This window comes from Chroicocephalus ridibundus, chromosome 4, assembly GCF_963924245.1.
Source record: "Chroicocephalus ridibundus chromosome 4, bChrRid1.1, whole genome shotgun sequence".
Taxonomy (NCBI): domain Eukaryota; kingdom Metazoa; phylum Chordata; class Aves; order Charadriiformes; family Laridae; genus Chroicocephalus; species Chroicocephalus ridibundus.
The window spans coordinates 14,500,750-14,522,382 of record NC_086287.1 but is presented as its reverse complement, the minus strand read 5'-3'; the positions used below and the strand labels follow the sequence as shown (position 1 = coordinate 14,522,382).

The following is a 21,633-nucleotide window of genomic DNA, read 5'->3' as shown; positions in this document are numbered from 1 at the left end:
CATATGAATGCGGTATGATTCTGTCTGTTACCATAGAATCTTAAATTGTTTTTCAAAAGAACCCTCTGCCCCATTAACTGTACAAGTCTAACAGATATTTAAATTGCACCTTTCCCTTCAAGGTCTTTGTGAAAACTTTGTGTATGATGTTCTATGTTGCAAGTGTGATACCACACCTGAGTGCAATTGCTTAAGTACCTGTTTGCCATATTTAGCTATCCAATGTTGAAGCATTCTGTTCCTTTTACTTCAAGTAGACAAAAGCAGAATATACAGTTCACTCAAGACATAGAAAAAATATAAAGGCTTTTGAGCATGAGGGGATGCTATTTTGACTGATTTATTGGGAAGTTCTAACACATCCATTCTTTACACTGCAGTCCCATTAGTTCTCTTAAATCAGCACAACATGGCATTGCCACAATAAAGGAGCAGTCTGGCCCTCCCTCAACTGCTCATTCCCATCCCTGTGTCACTCCCTCTCTTGTGCAGCAATAGCATTCATGCAGACACGTGGCAAGGAACTACAAAAAGAACTGATTAGTTTTAACATGGATTAGTTCCCCAATTTAGTTCACTGTGTAGTCTCATGAACGCTTGTGTCAGCACAAGGGGGATGGTGCCAAGGCAAGAACAAGCAGACAGTGCTGGGAAGGACCACTCCGTTCAGTGGAAGCACCACAAAGCACTCAGGGAATCGGAACATTTGCATAGAGGTGTTCAGATTAGAATGGATATGTCCAAAGGTGAAAAAAAAAAAAAAAATCCTTTTTTGAAACGACATACAAATTAATCTAAATTGGACATAGTTCTTAGCATCAGAAAAATCTCATGCTCTGACTCCAGAACTCAAAATTTTAATCAAGACTTGCACTGCAATTATACCTCCCAGCCAACAAAAACTGCTGTTGCACCATGCATTTTAATTAGTATTTGGTATTATCAGCAAAAAGAGAGGCAACACGCCCCCACCCCCAAACCAAAACCCACCACAATGTGAAGGAACAACGAGGAAGGCTGGGGAAAAAAAAAAGAAACGATATCAGAGACAAATACAAAAGTTCAACATTCCAAAATTTAAAAAAAAAAAAAAAGAAAGAAAGAAAAAAAAGGGAGGTATATAAAAGATATCGCTACATCACTTGATCACTCGACCTTAGAAGACACTGAAGTCTCGGCCTCCAGTGTGCATCTTAGCAAAAATATTTCCTCTAAATAGCTATGGTACACAGAGGACAAGATTTTATGTCAGAAATGTTTATAAAACTACTATCCCAGAAAAAAACTGTAGTGGGATACAGAGACTGAGAAAAGTCACCTGCAACTGTCATCTAAAGCAATGAAAAGGAGAAACAAGCTTTCCATTCCACAAGATTTTAGGGAACTGTTACACTCTGTTGATTAATTAAAGGACTCAAATTCTATGTAGATACCAAATACATCGAGGGAAAGCCTGATATTGAAGAAACTGGAAACAAGTTACTTACTTGGACACAGACAATAAATAAACGGTGAAAATCACAAAATAGCAAAGGAAAATCACAAAATAGTAAAGGACATGCCAGGAAAATTGAGAGATGGCTAAGGCATGCCTCTCTGTAATTCCCCCTAGCTTTTATCCTCTGAAAAGCCAAAACAAACAAAGAAGCCCAATGACAGGTTTACTGCAGGCTGAAGTAGTGATGTCCTAGGGTGGAGCTGTAGAGAAACTTCCTACTCAGAGGAAAGAGAGAGATTTTAATATCAGGAGAAAGGGGCTGGTGAACAGAAGTAAGTCTAAATCATTTCTTCTATTGATCTTAATGATTACATGGAAACAAAAAAACACTTCTGGCAAAGATGCTTTGAAAACAAAAAGACCTGGAGGAAAGTTATTCAAATTAGATAATGAGAAGAAGAAGAATATTTTTAAAAATCCTACCCATCTTAGGCAATTCTAACAATCATTTAAAAACATAACCATGTGATGAGAAAACAAAACAAAGAAAAAACCCTTTGTGTCACTCAGAAATACATAACAATATTCCTGATGCACAAAACTATCCATGCAAGGTGATCTGACTACTGTACATTTTAGCTACATAGATAAAAGAAACGATGGACTGTCAATCACTTTCTTGGTATTTTCAGTGGAATTTTCTACAAAATACTTCATAGTATAAACATTGTAAAAAACATTTTACTGATTTATTTTCCTCTGTAAAAATCACAATCAGGAGATGGAAGAGACCTTAATCCCTTTTCTCTTTCATAGCACCCACCTATTTGACTGGTTCTAGAAGTTACAGAACATACAGTATTAGACAAGTTGACTTACAAAGTCAACTTTATATCTGATTATGGCAGATATAAAATAAATGTTTCCCTAGAAATCATACGAAACTTCAAAGACTTTGCTGAAAAAAAAAATGCAGTCCCTTACTGTAATGCATGAAAGATTAAACAGACAAGTAGTGTCCTACTAAGTTGCAGTTCCATCTGTTATTACAGACTTATCTTTTGAAACATGCATGTATACCAAACAGTCTGGCTGAGAATATGACATTCAGGAAACAACAACTGAATGTTGTCAGCTCATACAAGCACTTTGAAAATAGTTAACAAGTGCTGGAAAGAAGATTAAACTCAGATAATTAAACGTTATTAAAAGTTAGGCAGGAAAATAAGTATGTGATCACGTAACTCCTATCTCCTTCATTGAAGGAAGACTGACAAGGCTTACAGAGCTAAAATACTAAATGAGGATAAAACAAAATATTCAATATGTTTGATATATTGCATAACTTGCAGGCATTGCCCTAAATAAATAGTAAAGTTACTGAACATACACTCATGGAACCCAACGGTGATCTGATGACACCATAACCTCCATTTTACTGTCCAGAATTGAAGGGATAAAGAATATTAAGGACAAAATTCACAATTCAAATTTGAGCTTTCCAAATCTTGCTTTGTTAACATCTACATTATCTGTTCATTAATCATACAGACTTAAATCCCAAAACTCATTCACTTCAATAGTAAAACTTCATAAATTGCAATTGAGCTAATATGAATACATACCAAATAAAGCACATACAAAGCAGTGGCCACATGCAACATGTGTTAGTGAGGTTGGACAAGTCAGTCAAACACTTCTGAACTAGCAGCAAAACCAGTTGTTCTTCCTTTAGAATGGCATCCCAGTGCTTTAGCCACTTCCACCCCCACACAAAATGTTTTCTGTTGCTTTTCTTTGTTTCTTTTTAATATTTTTTGGTAATAAAATAAAATTGAAGAGAATCGCATACGAAGATCCCAGGCCAGGTAGACAGTGATCCCTGTTTGGAATGCAACTCCAGTGACCAGCTAACCATAGATTGCACTGGCCTACAGTGTGAAAAACGCCCAAAAAATATGGGCTGGTAGACTATTAAAGCCAAGTTAATCTATCATAAATGTGCAGAAACAGAGATACTCAATCTTTCTAAGCCTTATATTCAAGGGTTCGGGGCGGGGGGAAGAGCTGGGTTTGGAGTTTGTTTTTTTTCATGGTTGGGTGGAGTTTTTGTTTGGGTGGTTTTTGGGGGGGTTAGGGAGGTTTGGTTAGTTGGGTTTTTTTCCCCCCAAGAGCTTTGTTTATGGACTTCATATACTAACACAGCTCTGATGATCTGTCAAAGTTATTCTTTTCAAAAGGAAGAAAAGGTGAGGTGTTATATGGAAGAATTCTTCCAAAATAATTTGAAAAGTCCTAGTATTCAAACACTTAAAATATTTTAACTTCACACAAACACAGGAACAGAAGTGTATTCTGTATTAACCTCAACATTTTAACAAGTTAAGCCTTTAACTATGTACTACAATACTTGTTTGTTAAAATCTAAGTTCATTTGTGTGTTTGCCTATGTAACAAAAAATAAAAAAGTAAAAACACAGTGACAACCACTCTTGGTTTAACCTGGCAGTCACTACATGATTTTTCCCTAAAAAAATAACTAGCCATAGCTAGTTATATAAAGCAATACCCATACCAACAACATACACCAATATGAAATCAGTTACTGTGAATTTGTTTACAGTTTTTAACTGAAATGCAAAAGACATGATGATTTTCCGAGATAAAATACACACTGCTTTCAACACGAACTGGTTTGCTTTAGTGGCTAGGTCACCACTGGAAATTACTGAATTTTAATCAACACAGGAAAAAAGTATTTGGAAAAAAAATTCCTTGCTTTAGAGGTTAAACCTCAGGTAACATTAATTTTGAAAACTACATTTTAATATGTGGCACACAAGAACACTTCAGTATAATTGCTAGAAAAGGTGGTGAAAGCTGAAACACTGGTTAAACTCGCATCGTACTTAATTTTGGTAACTAGGGAAGATCATTTTCATACAGATCACAAAAATTTGACTGTACATCTTTCAGAATCAAGCACAACTACAATGTTCTTTGGAGAAGTAGTCTGGAGAGTTTAAATAATTTTTGAATTTATCCGAAGTAGCACTTTGTAAATTTTCATGAGCGCCATAGCCTCAGTCACAACCGAACAGTTTGAGATGAAGCCAGTCTTTTCCTTTGTAACCGTCGAGTTCAGCTTGCAACACTATCAAAAAATAAAAGAACTGTAAGCTAATTGCTGGCAAGTATGACGCAAGCGGTTTCCTAGGTAACAGCCCAAGTTGCTCAAGTGCCTGATCCAGCATTTCCTCATCTGTTTGCACTCACACCAGCAGTCTGACAATGTAGTCACTGCATCCTGTTTCACTCAGCAGCCAGCGAAACACACTCAGCTTAACCCTTCACTAACATCTCTGAAGTTAACCTATCCTACCTAGAAATTAACTTTTACAGCAAGGTTTTGTGCATGCATTTTTAGTTTTCTCACACCTTTTCAATAGCTGTCTACACTGCATTTTCTTTTTAATTGAGAAGGAAAACATGAGAAAGAAAACTTCATCTAAAATAAAACAAATAAGTAACACATCTTTTAATTTGCATTTGCATTACTGAAAGTTTCTGCCACAAATTAAGTTTAAAAAAGTTAGTCACCTGCATATTTTACATAAAACATTGCATTATCTGTATCTCTGATTTTAACTGTATGTTCTAGAATTTTCCTGATTTTATACTGTATCTAATTTATGTTGGGTATAAACATCATACGATCTATCAAACTACTCACTTCAAATAGATGTGTATTCATATATAAGTAGGAAGCATGTTTTAAAAATGTGTCACAAAACAGTTACTGGATACACCAAGGAAAACAAAAATCACATTTTGATCTAAAAAAATGTAGAGAGCACGGATCTCACCAGTGAGCTATCTTTCAAGGGAGCCACAGATTCTAGAGCAAATTTAAAAAAAACAAACAAACCAACCCATTAATAAAAAAGAAAAGGTGAGTATTGGCCTCTCTTGACAATGTCTTGCGCGCACACACACACAAAGGTAATTTTAGCGCTTATTTTCAAATTTGAATTTGGTCATTTCAGGACATGAATAAACATGAAACAAACTATTCCAACACAGAGCTTTTAATGTGCTGATATCAGTGCTTATATGGTGGTTTTCTGTACTATGGAATAGTTATGGGACACAAAGAAAGCAAAAAGGCTAGATAAAATAATATTTTTGGTTAAAAATTCAGGGCAATGCTTCACCAAGGCAAAACACACATGAAATTTACTGCTGAAAAAAAGTCTCCCATGTTCACTGACTGATCTACCCAGTGCAATTTTAAGTGGGAAATCCCCTAAAGCATTCTGAAATAGCCAGATGACAGACAGACAGAACAACCTGTCACAGCAGCTTCCTGACCACTAAAGAGAACTAGGTATCGAAAATGCGAAGGTGCAAGGAGGAGGCAACGTTAGGGACTTTTCACTATTTCTTTCACAAAAGCTTCCTCACGCAGGAGGGTAGGTTCATATCAAGTTAGAACTGCCCTAAAAGAAGTTCTAAAACAGTCCTGATTTTCCAGTAACTAGAAGTCTCATTCTTTCAAATACATCATGGATTCTGCAGTTTCTTGGGAGGCCTTATTGCTAAAATCTAGTATCATAACTTATCCATGTCCCAAAACACAAAATGTGAAGTGTTAGGCCAAAAAGCCCAGGGGTACAGACAAACAAGTGGTCTGAAATAAAACTCTGAAGAACAGTATGCAGGTACACACTGGCAACTGCATTTATCTAGAAAATAAGAAACAAAAAAGGGCTACTGTGTTTACACGATATGATCAATGTTCCAGCTTAGTCAACAATTAACTACTTGTTAGCATCTCAGAGATGTGTTTCTCTAAATGCCGATGTTTCCATCAGCAAGCTTCTACTCTATTAGTATGGTTTCTTCTGCATCACTTCTTAGCTTCTTCCCATACACCTGCATTGTGCTGTGTTCTGATGTTGCCGTACCCACATAGTCGGTAGGAAGGCAGAAAACAATAAAAAAAAAAAGAAATGCTTTCTTCAACAATAGAAAATTTTCTGCAACTGAATGGAAAGCCAGCTCAGAAAAAATTAAAGGAAGTAGTCTGGTTTGCGATTATGGAAATTCCTGAAAGAGATCAAGAAGTTTTGGGGATGAAGAGGCAATGACAGGCAGAAAACCTGTGATGACACAAGGCATGTTGAGGAGCCTGAATATCCCTGTAGGGAAGGGAAGCAAACCAGCACCAACTCGTGAAACTATTGTTGCAGCATTATGCTGGGATACAAAAGATTCCCACACTGACCCTATTAAACAATGGACCGGGGAGCCTTGAGAAAAATCATGAGCCACATGACAGCTTTAGGTTATGGGACTCAAGGTTCAGACAGCTTCTCCAAAATTAAAACATACAGTGGTTGCTGAAGACATCTTTGATAAAATGAGTTTTCAGATGCCTGGATTAGAACCAAACGGAGGAACACCCACATACAAGTTCAGTCAGAGGACACTAAAAAATACCTGTATCTAAACATGAACATAAGCATCAAAGTACTTAACCATTTTGGTTATGTAATTGATATATAACAAAAAGCATCCTGCATCAAAGGTTAGCCTCCATAATGCTTGAAAGTCTAGCTAAATACTAACGATTTAGTACTTTTGTAATACTCAGAATTGTTATCTGCCTAATAACAATCCACCAACTATGGAATCCACCATCATGATATACAGTTTTTCTCCAGCTCTGTGTCCTGCTATACTCTGAGACACAAGAAGAAAAATACAGCTCTGTCAACCAGGCTAGATAACCTCCCAAATGACGCTCATGACAAGACAGATGTAGGGAACTCACTGTTCTTTTTTACTCTGGCTTTTCTTGGCTTACCCCTTTTCCTGAAATCTGCAGGGGTACCACTGCAGAACCTCTCAGAAAGTGAAGCAGAGCTGATGGGAAGAAAAAGACAGACCTGGGACACAGCTGGGAATCTAACAGACATGCTGAGCCAAAGTATTACTCAGAAATTGGAAATAAAGTTCAAAATTTCCTTAAAAAAAAAAAGTTCTGCAAGAGTCCAGTGAAATTTGCTTGCCCTGTGAAGGCAACTAAAGCTCAAGACATCAGGACAGAGAATATTCTTGTGCTTCTACTGACCCTGTCACAATCGAAGCTGTAATCAGAATGAAATACCTCAATTAAATTCTTATATGAATGTCAGTGTTATAAAGATCAGGCAAATCTTTCTTATAGCTCTCATACACTGAAGGTACATTGACAAATACAAATCTAATTCTTTCCCTCCATTTTGAATGGAGGAGAAGTGAAGGGAGGAAGATGTTCAGTATTTATTTTTTGAGGGACAGTTCATTCCCTATGATTACTCAGCCAGCTACTCTTTCTACAACTACAGCACTTGAGCCAGCACTACTCCTGTTTCTCCCTCCTCACTTGCTTACAATAGGAAAGAGTTAGGCAAAACATAAACAAGATGGCTAAAGGCTTAGTCTTCTCAAAAAAAAAAAAAAAAAAAAAAGAAGAAAACAAACCAACCTCGAAAACCTTTGTCCCCTCTTTCCAGGAAGTAAACAGAGGATTGTTTTCAGCTTTGAAACTACTGAAGACATACCGATTCTCTTTGGGCAGCAAAGAATAAGTTCGTAACTATAAAAGCCTACATATTAAGAGCTAAGATCTTATAAATAAATTTACAGTTATGCTTACTGAGAATGAAACAGGTGAGTAAGCACGTTGCATCTAACTTGCAGAACTAAAAAAAAATACGAAAAAACAAAGAACTTTACAGTATTGTACAGTATCAAGGTAAAGGATGAGATATGTATGAGTATGTCAAAAATAAATGTACACACTTTTTCAAATGCAGTCTACTTATGTATAATTTTTAAATAATGGACATTTACATGGTACTGAAATAAAGGATTCTAGAAATATTTTTATGCTGTAAATGCAAAGAAATATTTAATTCTTCTATTTTATAAATTATATGTTACCAAATGTTCTATACGTTTCTTTAAACAATAATTTGATTACTAGGTTTCTAAAAAAGAAAAATGTTTTCAGTCAGAACACTTTTATGTCTTTGCTGAAAGATACTTGTAATTTTGGACCAAATTACATTACTGATCTTGTAACATGTAGTGAGAGAAAGAGCACATTGGGAGGAAGAGGTGTTCAAATTATTGTAAAATTAAGAACAGATAAGGACAGGGAAAGAGAAAGAAAAATGACATTTCAAAAAATACAAGACATGCAAGTAAGCAATTTACTATTGAAGATTAATCTCCTGGGAAACTATTTTTCTTGTACTTTCAAGGCCCAAATAATTAAAAATAAAAATGCACCATGCTCAGCAACTTTGCCGCTGACAACAAGCTGTGTGGTGCTGTTGACATGCTAGAGGGGAGTGGTATCATCCAGAGGGACCTGAACAGGCTTGAGAGGTGGGCCTGTGCAAATTTCATGAGGTTCAACAGGGCCAAGTGCAAGGTCCTCCACATGGGTCAGGGCAATCCCAAGCACAGATACAGGCAGGGTGGAGAATGGATTGAGAGCAGCCCTGAGGAGAAGGACTTGGGGGTATTGATTGACGAGAAGCTGAACATGACCCGGCAATGCAAGCTCACAGCCCAGAAAGCCAACTGCATCCTGGGCTGCATCAAAAGAAGCGTGGCCAGCAGGTCAAGGGAGGTGGTTCTCCCCCTCTGCTCTGCTCTGGTGAGACTCCACCTGGAGTACTGTGTCCAGCTTTGGAGTCCTCAGCACAAGAAGGACATGGACCTGTTGGAGCAAGTCCAGAGGAGGGCCATGAAGATGATTAGAGGGCTGGAGCACCTATACTATGAAGACAGGCTGAGAGAGTTGGGGTTGTTCAGCCTGCAGAAGGGAAGGCTCCAGGAAGACCTTATAGAAGCCTTCCAGCACCTAAGAGGGGCCTGCAAGAAAGCTGGAGAGGGACTTTTTACAAGGGCATGTAGCGGTAGGACAAGGGGTAATGGCTTTAAACTGAAAGAGGATAGATTTACATTAGATATCAGGAAGAAATTCTTTACTGTGAGGCTGGTGAGACACTGGCACAGGTTGCCCAGAGAAGCTGTGAATGCCCCCTCCCTGGAACTGATCAAGGCCAGGTTGCTTTGAGCAGCCTGGTCTAGTGGGAGGTGTCCCTGCCCATGGCAGGGGTGTTGGAACTAGAGGATCTTTAAGGTCTCTTCCAACCCAAACCATTCTATGATTCTATGAATCCTTTCCATCAGACAGGTGAAAGGAACGTAGCTTTAAGAATGTATTCATTTGAGATTGTTCACACTTGCCACTAGAGAGATAAAGTTATAAATTGCTTGCACTTGCTACTTGAGAGATAAAGTTATATATTACATTAAATCCTGTGAATTTTTAAACTAGTAAGGAGTATAATCTCAATCCTTAAACACCGTAAAACACATATTCTTTTCCACTTGAAAGCTTAAGTGCTCTGCTGACTCTACTGACTATAGGGAGCTTCCTACTAGAATAAGTCTTAAGGCAAGTATAGAAGACTTACAAATCTTTAGCAATGAGATTTTAACAGCAACTAGTCTCATACAAGAAAAATGACAAAAGACTAACTGTATACCTTTATAGGTCCATTTTTAAAGCTGTATTGACTTTTGCAGTAAATCCTGAAATGGCATCTCTATTATATGAAACACAGTTTGAATCTTTTCTGAAGTTGTAAGATACTTTCCTGAACAAGATATCAACTTCATATTTACAGATATAACATCAGTTTCTAAATTAATTTGTCCTGAAATTTTATCCTTAATGATCTTAATAATTGGTTATGCAAATTTCATACATAACCACAGAATTTTACTCAGTTTTAACAAGATTGTTTGAAGCTTAGAGTCTTTTAACTAGTTTTGATTTTTACTCTTCACAAAAAATTGTTATCCTTTGCACATAGACTGAAGTACTACTTTCTTCTTCAGAACATTTTGCAGATGTCTCTGATATGACAGCCATTGTCTCGGAAGATTTGAAAACAGGCCACCCTTTAGAGCAATAGGCAGCATCTGCCTCTGCTCATCTGCTCCCATTTTCTTATTTTCATCTTGACATCATAGAAAAATCACTTGCAAACCTATTATTTTCAACCTTCTTTAAAATTCTTTGGCATCTAACAAACAGGCTTCCAGTTATGAAAAATAAATTCATTAAAAGCAATGATAAAAAAGACTGATCATTAACACAAGAGCTCTTCCAGACTCTTCTTTCTTAATCAAACTTGCTCAACCAGAAACCCCAAATAGAAAGAAAAATTAGATTTTCAATATTACCATGGCATGGAAACATTCTGCTATGGTGAATAAAAAGTAGCAAGAAACTTTAATACACATTCTAATTAATGCCTTTCTTTAACTACTTAAAAATAAGCTAACAGATACTTGTAATCAAAATACTTTCAACTGTGCTCTGCCGTAACAGCACAAAGCTGTTATTTACATCATGGTAATCACTCATTTTAACTTCAGATAGACATATTACATTTCTTTAATTGCTGGAAAGATCCAATGTAACATTCCTCAGCATTTTGCTATAAAAAGTCCCAAAACTAGAAGATGGCTACTTGAACATCTATGTGCATAATCAATTGAGATTCTCTCATTGCAAGTTCCATTTGAAATTTGCTTTGTAAGCATGCTTCGGTGATCCCCAAATGGATATTATGCTGCCCCAAAAATGCGGTTAGATGAAACAAGGACAGAAAGTGGGTACTTATAGGGTGGACAACACAAGCTCGTTTATGTTTTCTAGTTAAGATATGAAATATACTGCTCTATCCTATACTAACATGTTAGGAAGAACAAAGCCCCTGTCATCATTAATGTATTTACCCCAGTCTATAAGCAGCAATACACAGTAGGTACATCCATGTTTCAGTGCACATTTGCATGGAAAATCTCAATGGAAGCAGTATAACCTAGATCAACATTCATCTTTCCCTGAACAAAATAAAGCCTGCTCCTTGCAGAGACAGCTAGTCAAGAGTAAAACTGTGCTAGTATGCTTTTACTTCTCCCAGTCTGAGCCAATTCCTTCAGGGCAGTGCCAGAGCAGATGGCATTTCATAGGATCAAAACTTTTTCAGTCTGCTAATCACACCTCCAGGTTTCAACACCAATTTCCCACCCCTACTACCCACACACTATAATCGCTTGTATCTACAAAAACACAGTTTAAATTAACTGAAATTTAATTTCATACTATATAATGAGAATAATTCTAGGGGAGCGAGAATGTGTAAAATACTGTGGAATTGCAAGAAGGGGTATCAAAGAGCCTGTGAGTGTATTTACACATTACACTGTCTAGGCTGCAAACCAAATGAAATGAAGGCTAGTGTGGACATTAATCAAGACAATAATCACTTAAGACTTCTCTCAAATACAGTGCTTTATTTTTAAAGTTACCATCATTAAGCTACACTCATGACATTGAATCTTATTAACTACTAATGATGTCCTTTAAATACAGGGATTAATCCCTGCCTCAGAGAAAGCTCACAAAAAGTCTGTTCATATCTATCCCTTCCAAAGTTACAAGCCCAGCTAAGAGTCCATCCACTTCTGCAAAGCATACACACCGTAAGGTTCTTTGACCACTATACATCTCTCACACAGAAGATAAAAAGATATCTGAGGATTAGTGTTTATCGGTCATCAAATGTCGAAAAACAGTAGATGTATCAGCAATTTGTGTGTGTTCTGGAGAGCCAAAAGTACTAGAAAAACTCACTGATACCTGTTCTTAAAAAACCCTGTACTTCTTATCCTGTATTAGTAACTTAGAGTACCCAGAAGTTTAGAATTCCTGTAAGAGAATCTACTAAACAGAAGGAAGAGAACTATATTCCTGAAGTGGTAAACAAGTATCAAACAACAGTATTTAGGAAAAACAAACAAATAAAAAAAAACAACAAAGAACACTCACAAAACTGGAAAATAAGTTATTATTGTATCTGTAATATTAAACTGACTCTATGAAAAATAAAAAGACCCTAAATATAAATACAGGTCTTTAATTTTAGGTCACTTTGGAACAAAATTCATGCTAAAGATGCAGACAGTGAGCCTAGTATAAGAATGCCTTTTTTAGTCTTTAGTTTCGCTCCTGTCCTGTTAAAAGGGTTTAATCTAATCAAAAAGAAAATGTAACACGACCAATAATGAAGGCTGAGACACTCTAATACCATGATGCCTCTGCAGGGAGTCATAGCTAAGCTGTTATTTCAATAAAACTGATAAAACTTCTCTTGGCAAACCTTAAGTTTCAGAAACTTTCAGAAGAGTTTATTCTATACTATGAATTTTGCTGATAATAGATATAAACTGACAGTACTGACAATAGATATAAACAGGCAGGTGTGACACAGGCCTGCTGTATCACCAGGTAGCAGTGGTACAGTTCTTCTGGGGTTGGGGAGCAGCACTGGCTGTACTGAAAGTACTTACCCCAAATTAAACCCCATGTATATTCCTCAATTACTATTACCGGCATGGATATAGCTAAACCAATGTACTTACATTGCTAATTCATACCAAAAAGCCTGGAACGTTCCTCATAAAAGAGGGAAGATCTCTCAAAACCAAATCCAAAGCACCCAAATACTGTGCAATTTTCTATGTTAAAATTGCTTTAAAATAGTAAATTATTTAGGAAAAAGATAATTTTAACATGCCATAAACCAAACTTTTATTTATCTAATGAACAACAAATGGAACACTTGCTGCAAATATGCCTTTAACTTAGTGAAGGTATTTGGGTTCGCATAAAGGAACATTAAGGCTGGTATCTCAGTAGTGGGTAACAAAACTTGTCAGGATTACCATTCAAGCAGCCATTTAGTTGGAAATATGTCAGCTTTTTCCACACAAAGCTTTCCTCACACAAAGTGAGGTTAGCACTGGCAGTCATGAATGTTCTGCATAGCAGCACTGGTTTTCATAAATATTGAACTATCAAAAACAAACAGAGGGATATAAAAGAAATTACTTGGATATCCATGCCCTGTTCTGTCTCTCTCCCAGTAAATTTGCACTTGTTTCACAGGAACATACTACATATAAAAGCTATGAAAAAGTGGGGACGGCCCAACGTATCAAAACTTATTCCTGGTCATCAGCTGCCTGTATTTATATGAATTGTGTCCTTTCCCAAAGCTGTATGATCCATTTTCAAATGTAAAACTGCTCCAGAAATTATAATTCTATTTCAGCTGTCATTTGTTGCTATGCCATCTCTAGTTCCTAGAACGCTTCATTTTGTCACATTCACCTATAAGGCCATTCACTTAACCGGTCTTCCTTAAGGACAGATCTCTCTGATCTATTTCTGTCACACTTCCCCTTCCCAAATACCATCATCATCTGTCAATTTACTTATTAACCTGGGAACTCTAATTTATTAGCATCTGTGGTTCCTGTCTGTTTGGAAGGCTCTAGTACTCTTTTACTTCCACTAAGGATCCTTAAAGTTATTGATCCTTTTTATGCTTCACTAACATTCACTTATGTATTAGACAGTCTGCCCTGACCAACCCAAGCCCTCAATTTCACCCTAAATTTTCATTCCTGCTATTGAGTTGCAGAAAAGTCCCATTATTTTTTTCTCCATTAGATTTATTCTGTTGAGTCATTCCATCTTGCTAAGCATTGTTTTCAGCCATTGAAAAAGTCATGTTGAAAATCAACATTTCCTTGCACTCCCCTTTACTCTCATCTTAGACTGTCCTTTCAGCACTCTCTCCACATAGTTTCATCCTGAAAAAATGGGTGAGATTCCAACAAGAAATTCTATGGCTGTAGCCTCCTGTGGTCTGCCCTCCCTTCTCATTTGGCAGGCAGTTGTTTCTTACCTGTTTTCCTCCACAAGTTTTTGCACCAATGATAGAATAGACTACAGCTCCCAGTTTCCCTGCCTGTAATCCTTATCTCTGCACAAAAGTACAAGATTTACTCTTTTCCATCTTCAGCGACTAGTTTCTGAACACCAGACCTGATGGTTTGTTCAGTGATTCGTTTAAATGATGGTAAAAAACTGCACGAAGTTTTCATTTTTAGGCATCAGAAAACCAAAACAGGGGGAAAAAAGCTTTTTTAAAAATATAATTCACTCATGACAAGAGATATTCTTATATAGATTCCTAGAGTTCATGTCACACTGCAGACTTGCCTTGCATCGGGGCTTGTTCCCTAGCGTCTCTTCACTTCCCTTTTCCCTTTTTCATAAAACTTGCTGGAATTTGATATGTTTGAAACTTCTAAGGCCAAAGCATTCAATCAGTTCAGATGGTCAAGTTTAACTATTAGGATGGTACTGTCAGGTATACCTATGCACACACATACATTGTGTCAAGAGATGAGTCTTTTCCTGAGGAAGATATACCTGACTGCCTGTAATCCTCTTCCCTTTCATATTTAACCTCACAGAATCCACTGCTCACAAACCACAGTATGGAAGCTGTCCTCTTTGCCTTTCTACAGACCCTCCTGGGAACCTTTTTTCCCTCATTTCAACAAGCTGAAAATTAGTACTTTATTCAATTTATCCTGTTAGTTTTCTTTGACATAGTCAATCATGCAGTTCTTGCAACCTTCTCTCACAGATTCCTCCACGTCTTTCCTGCTGGTGCTCTGGTCACTCCTGTAATAGGCCGTCCTCACCTTCCTCCAAATTTCTCCAGCATTTTCACAACAGTTGTCTTTGACCTCCTTCCTTTCTTCTTTTATGTTTTCTTTCTGGGAAACCACACCTGCAGAAACAGTCAACCCCCTTTGCTACTCTGACAACTTACAGACATTTCCCTGCTTTTAGCATACTTTTTATGTCCAGAAGATGAACTGACACTAAGTTTCAGGTATTTAAAAAACAGCTTAAAGTAAACTTAGCTAACAGAATTCTTAACTGCACTAAGTCTCCCTAATAGCATTCTTTGCCATTCTCTGTGAACCGCTGTATGGTCCTGGCAGTCACTTTGCCAGAGGATACCATCTTAAACTCTGACCTCTCTACAGTCTTTATGGGCAGACCAAGCTCAAATCATCCTTTCCTGTTGGGATGATACTTCAAGAATATAACTTCAGGTTTGGGTTTGTTTTTTTTTTTTAAGAAATGGAAAAAAAAAAAAAGAAGAAAAAAAAGATGCAACTCTTACCAAGAGTCTTCTCATTTCAAATTTAATCTAGCACAAAATATTTCATCAAGGTCAGAGAGAATCAGACAGAAACAGTTTTCCAAGACTGTTACTTTCGCCATGTAATCCTTCTCTTTGTATATTCCCCACACTCAGTTGCATCCCATTGAAATTGATTACATTCACAGCTCAACACATCCACATTTCTACCCTGATCTCCCCCATAAGACAAACAATAAAAACCCGAAAGATACGAAGATTCTGTTAACAACAGAAACAGAGCTTGACATGCAGGTACACTTGTGTTAACAGTTATAGTAACCACTGGGGAAAACTTAAAATTTCAAAGAGCCAGTTTGTCAAATACACAGCAAGAAGAGTTACCTTTCATGTTATTGGCTGCAGTCAATAGGTAAAGGATCACATGTTTCTAGGCTGCAAACAGTATCAGAACGTAACAATTTTAACACACTATAAAATACAAATTAACTGACAGCTTTTGGGCTAGAAAGTTTATACCCTGAGTACTTAAGGACAAAGTATAATTTCTTTCACAAATAGGTAACAGATACAAATTGTCTAAGCAAATAAGGAATTGCATTAATTTCAAGTTACATAAATATTTTAAACTCTTGAAATCAAGTTCTGATCTTCCTAAGGTATTAGATAGCTTGGAAGAGAAACTGGGGAGAGGTGGTGGTCAATCCAACAACCTAACCACAGGACAATTCTTCCTGTAAGTAACAGAGTGCAAAACGAAAGCAGTCTTTATCCATGAAATATTGCAGCCTTCCTATGTGCTTGAACCTAGTCAGGTAACTAGGAAAAGTATCAGCTCTGTTTGCAGACACATATCCTGTATATTTATCACATATTCTTTCTGGATTCTGAGAAGTTCCTATATATGAGTTCCTACATATAGTTAGTTGCTCTCACATACATGTTTGCCATCATGATAAAGAAAAAAAAATAGTTTACTACAGTATTTTTCAGGACATAGAGTGTTTACAAGATCTGCAATACTGACAAGCACCTTTTAGATTGCCAATTCTGATTTGGCTTTCATGGAAAAAAAATAAATAAAATTAAGTGCTAAGTATGCAACAGTCAATGAAGATAAACCCTTTGATACCAGTAGCATCTGACTAATACATGCAATCAAAACATCATCTACACAAAATTTGTAATACCAAGCAGTCATATTGCTAATAAGCAATTCTTCTCTAGGTCCAAGATAGCAAGAATATAAAGTAAGAAGTAAGAAGACAAAAAGCCTGTTTACTGCTAAAATCATATGAATTTCTGTGAGCAGAAGTGTCAATATAGTAGAGTTCAGCAAAGACATAGCATTTGCATGATTTTTAACCTTAGTTTTAGCCATATTGCTTACATCTATGTGTATTTATAGATTTTGATAATATAATATCAAGTATATATATTTTAGTATATATAGCATTTAACATTTAAGTATAGTCATATAAAAATTTAAAGATACAATCTATTCAAGACTCTTTCCTCCCATCTCAAACTACATTGGTGGCCATATGCACTACAGAAAAGCCACACAGAGCATGAATTTGTAGATTTTGTTGGCTAAGCACGGATACTCATATAAAAGGTAAGAATCAACCGTCCAGCATTATAGTTGTCACACCTGTTCAAGTAAAGACAGCAATAATCTAAATATTTGTCATAAGGAATGAACAAATTAGAAAGCATTTACGAGATCATGCTCACAGGGCCTCTTTCCACTTCTAGGCCAGAAAACAGTGATAGCTCCATCTAATTCCAGTGTGCACACACTACTGGTTGCATATACCTGGTCCCACACACACACTCTCAATGCACAGAGACCCCTTAGAATTGTTGGCTTGAGCTTATTAATGAAAAAATAGTCAACTCAATATAATTATTTTCTCATGTATTTAAGTAGACAGAGAGTTGGACATAATTTCAAATCAGCAAGTAACTGAAAACTTAAGGTCAATACTAGTATTCCCTATTTTCCTCAAAGAGTAACTAAAATCTACATCTGCCTTTGTTGTTGTTATGTGCCCTCCTTGCAGATGTTCATACAAACCTCTACATACAAGAGGTTCATAACAATCATACAAAATACATCCAACAGAATCACAATAGCAACTTAGCTCTCGTTCATCAAAGTATTCCTGTCATGGTGGACCTGCAACACACTCCTGGTACTCCACTGATCTTCCTATCAATGCTTATTAAACTCAGTATCTTAAAATATTAATATTGAAAAAGAATTATTGTAATATTTAATAAAGATCTATGAAACCTCCAATCAGCCCTTAAAGAAAATTCACATAATAAATGGTATCTAAAAAGCATGAAGTGCATACATTCCTTCTGTTTCAAGGAAGCAATATAAAACCCTTGCAGCATTTATTCAAATAAAGTCACACACTATAAACTTACTCCTCCTGCCCAAACAATTGATGTTTTATCAGGTCTGCAAAGTCTGATCTTTGTCCAAGTCAGACACGAGATCAGAGGATTTAACCTGTGTTATCCTTATAAAATCACATATAAAATACTGCACAGAACATATATCTATGAATCCCATTTAAGCTGTGCTTAATAAAGCATAAATACTTATTGTAAAGCATAATAGACTATTAGGAAAATAAAGAACTTCAGATCTCTCTGTTGTTTCTGTTCACTTCTAGTGATAAGAAAGATATCAAATTCTGGAAGTCTACCAAACAGTTACATTTTATTATGAACACGTATGATTTAAGTACTGCCAATAAATCCTACGTATTTAGTTATGCTTGACATTTATGATGTTACTTAAAGAATAATAAATGCCTTAACTTGAAATATGCGCATGCTTTTAGGAAGTGAGCCGAATATCAAAGGAAGCATTTAGTAACTTGCATAAGAACAAATATCTTCTATCATCTAGAAAGGTTAATGAAAGATGTTATCACATTTTCCAAGTTTTTTGTACTGCAGACAAATGTGACAGAAAAAGAGAGCATTTAATATCCAGAAGTGAACAGAGAAAGTAAATTATTATACAATATTCCCTACCTATCTTAACTGCTAGTACAATATTTTAATGTTTCTTTCATAGTATGCATTAGATAATTTTAAACATATTAAATGAGGTATTTCTGAAGCCTGTTACAGCATACTTGCATTTTAACCTTTTATGCAAAGACAATTACCGCTGTATTATTCTATTGTGCAAATGCAGGGGAAGAAATGCTCGAAAAACTACTCCACCGTTTCAGATTCACCTCGTATTTCCTCAGACCTGTTTCACAGTCAATCACAAGAAGTACATTACGGAATACGTGTCAAAGCAAAGTTAGAAAATTTCATTTACTACCCACGAATTTCAGCCACAACAGTAAGTGATGGGGGATTCTGCAGCAACAATCACTTCCCAGAAACTGTCCACTTGCACGTTTATTAAATCCGCACACCCCCCTTATTCTCCCTTCTATAACGGGCTGATAATCCGCTGGCAGCAGCCTCGGGCCAGTTCCACCGGCAACACAACTCGATATTCCTGCAGTTCACGTGCAAGCTCCCAAATATAAACAAACTCCCCTCCCACACAGGGGTTCGCGCTACAAAAAACAAGACTCATTGAAAAGTTTTCCGGGAGGTAGAAACCAACAGAGTCCCATTCAAGAAAACTGAGCATTTCGGGCATCCCTCCAGACTCTACTGAACAGCTCTCTCTTCAGTAAAAAGAAGTTTCTTAAATCCCATGAACCCAAACCCAATGTTAACTTATGTGGAGTGAGGAGGAGAGGGTGAGAGGGAGAGAGAGAAACGAGACACTAATCTGACAGGCAGAACGACAGCTGCCACTCAAATAACGCCAACATTTGATAAATAACATCCCTCAAAAAATGATTTTGTCGATAGAAAGCGGGAAGAACCTGAAGTGCCGAGCAGCTAGAAAGCTGTGGTTTCTTTTTCTCGTAAAGTCTGCCATAAGCGGAGGAGGTGGTGGGCTTTGGGAAAGAGACAATCAAAATAACAAGGCAACTGATAGCTGACGATGTTTGGTTTGGGGTTTTGTTTTAATCAATAAGAACTACTTTTTAATATTTAAGATCGTATGAAAAGCAAGAGAGCCTTCCGTCCTATAGCAAATATGGTATTATGATTTAGCTTCTATACAGACATAAAGGATTACATCGATTCTGCAGAACCGAGTTGAGAAACCTGCCAAGGGACTAACATTTTCCTCCATTCCTCTAACAGGATTTTGACAGTTAGCAGACATCCAGCACAGACATATACAGCAGTTAGGAAAAGCGAGTGGTGCTCATTCCTGAGAAAGTTTCTCCCTCCAGTTTCGGAGAAACCTACCTGCTCTCTGGAAATGCAAGGCAACGAGGGTCTCCTAAACATTTTGCAGCTGCCATAGTAGCTGGCCGAAGTCTCCCCTAAGGATACGCAGCTAGATCTCCTCCTGGGTCTGATCACAGGCACTTTTTCCTCCACGCTGGGGAGCCGTGGGTGGTGATGATGCTGGTGGTGCTCTCCTCGGCTCTGAGCCGAGAAGATGCCGCGCTCCCCGCCACAGAGTGCCAGGAGGCAGCCTGCCACCCCGACCGAGCCGGCCAGCAGCGGTCTGAGGTCTGGGGGGAGCGAGTGAAGGCTGCTGAGAGACACCAGCCACACCAGGCTGGCGAAGACCAAGACGAGGAGGCTCCGCCGCAACTTCAGGGAGCTCTGCAGCAGGGTCAGCGCTGCCACCAAGCCCAGCACTGTCAGGAGCCTGCCTAGGACCATGTGCGGCTCGGCGGGGTCCTGGGGCTCCTCTTCGTGCCCCTCGGCGGGCAGCAGCCACTGCAGCGCCACGAAGTCCCCCGAGTAGCAGCACACGGGAAGCGCCAGCAGCCACCAGCGCGTCGTGCCGCCGCCGCGCTCCCCGCGCCTGTCGCCGGCCAGGTAGCAGGTGAGGAAGAAGAAGGCACAGGCGATGCTGAAAAGGGGGCTGAGGCAGCGGAAGAGGCACAGCAAGGCGTGCAGCGGCTGGGGGCTTCGCCAGCTGCTCCCGTCCTGCTGGCCCCCGGCGCTGCCCCGGCCGTGAAAGGCCAGGAGCGAGAGGACAACGGCGGCCAGGGCGCCCAGGCTGAGCAGCGCCCGGGACGAGGAGGAGGCGGCGGCGGCGGTAGGGAACAGCAGCAGAGAGAGGAAGCTCTTCGGGGGGTCCTGCCTCAAGGGGGTCGCGCAGCTCTTCACGTAGCCGTTCCGCAGGCTCTCCGGGCTGCCGCCGCTGCCGCCGGGGAGCGCCAGGGGGGCAGTCGCCCCGCTGCCGTCCGGCTGCTGGCAGTGCTGCGGGGCTCTGCTGGGTCCGTGGCGGGAGGCGGCCGCGGCGGCTTCTCTCTCTTCCCCCATGGTGGTCGGGGACGCGGGCGGGGGGAGGACGGGGGAGAGGTGCGGGTCGCGCTAGCTCCGGCCCGGCCGCGCCTCCCTCATCTCCTCAGGGGAAAGGCGCCGGGCCGAGCCGCCGCTTCTCCTCCGCGGGCAGCGGCGTCCACAGCATGGTGGGTAAAAGACGGGGGAAAAAAAAGAGAGAAAAGGTAAAAGTCTCGCCCGCTCGTTCGCTTTCCCCGAACGGATCCAGCGGCGGGGACTCGCAGTCGCCTCCCAGCGCTCACCGGCGGCAGCGACCGCCAGCGAAGCCCTGGCGGGGGTGGGGGTGAGACGAGGAACAGCCCCCGCCTGCCGGCCCGCCCGCCTCCCCTCACGCCGCTGCACACGGCGCGCGCGGAAGCCCCGCGCGGCGGCACGCGCCCCGGCAGCGGTTGCGCGCGAACTGCCACGCGCTAACGGCCGCACGGTAGCGGGGGCGGGGAGGGAGGCGCGCGCCGCCGCCTCCTTCCCGCCGCCCCGCGCCCCAACGGCCGCCGGCCCTGAGGAGACCGGTGGGGCCCCGTCCGCACGGTCGCCCCCGGAGCGGCTCCTGCCGCAGACAGCGGAGGAATCCCGCGGCGCCCGGGCCCCAGGGAACGCGCTTTCCGTGTGTAT

General features: G+C 39.5%; 1 protein-coding gene across 2 annotated transcripts in view; it reads right to left on the bottom strand.

Annotated features, from left to right (window-relative positions):
• The window catches only part of PDE3B (phosphodiesterase 3B), a 100,518-nt gene extending 79,151 nt beyond the window's left edge, over positions 1-21,367 (bottom strand). For both annotated transcript variants that reach the window (XR_010070631.1, XM_063331340.1), the window contains exon 1: positions 19,966-21,367. Coding sequence is in view for 1 of the 2 variants with exons in the window: in XM_063331340.1 (XP_063187410.1) it covers positions 19,966-21,000 (1,035 nt within the window). In the remaining variant the exon portion in view is untranslated. The remainder of the gene's footprint in view (positions 1-19,965) is intronic.
• Between the last annotated feature and the right edge of the window lie 266 nt (positions 21,368-21,633).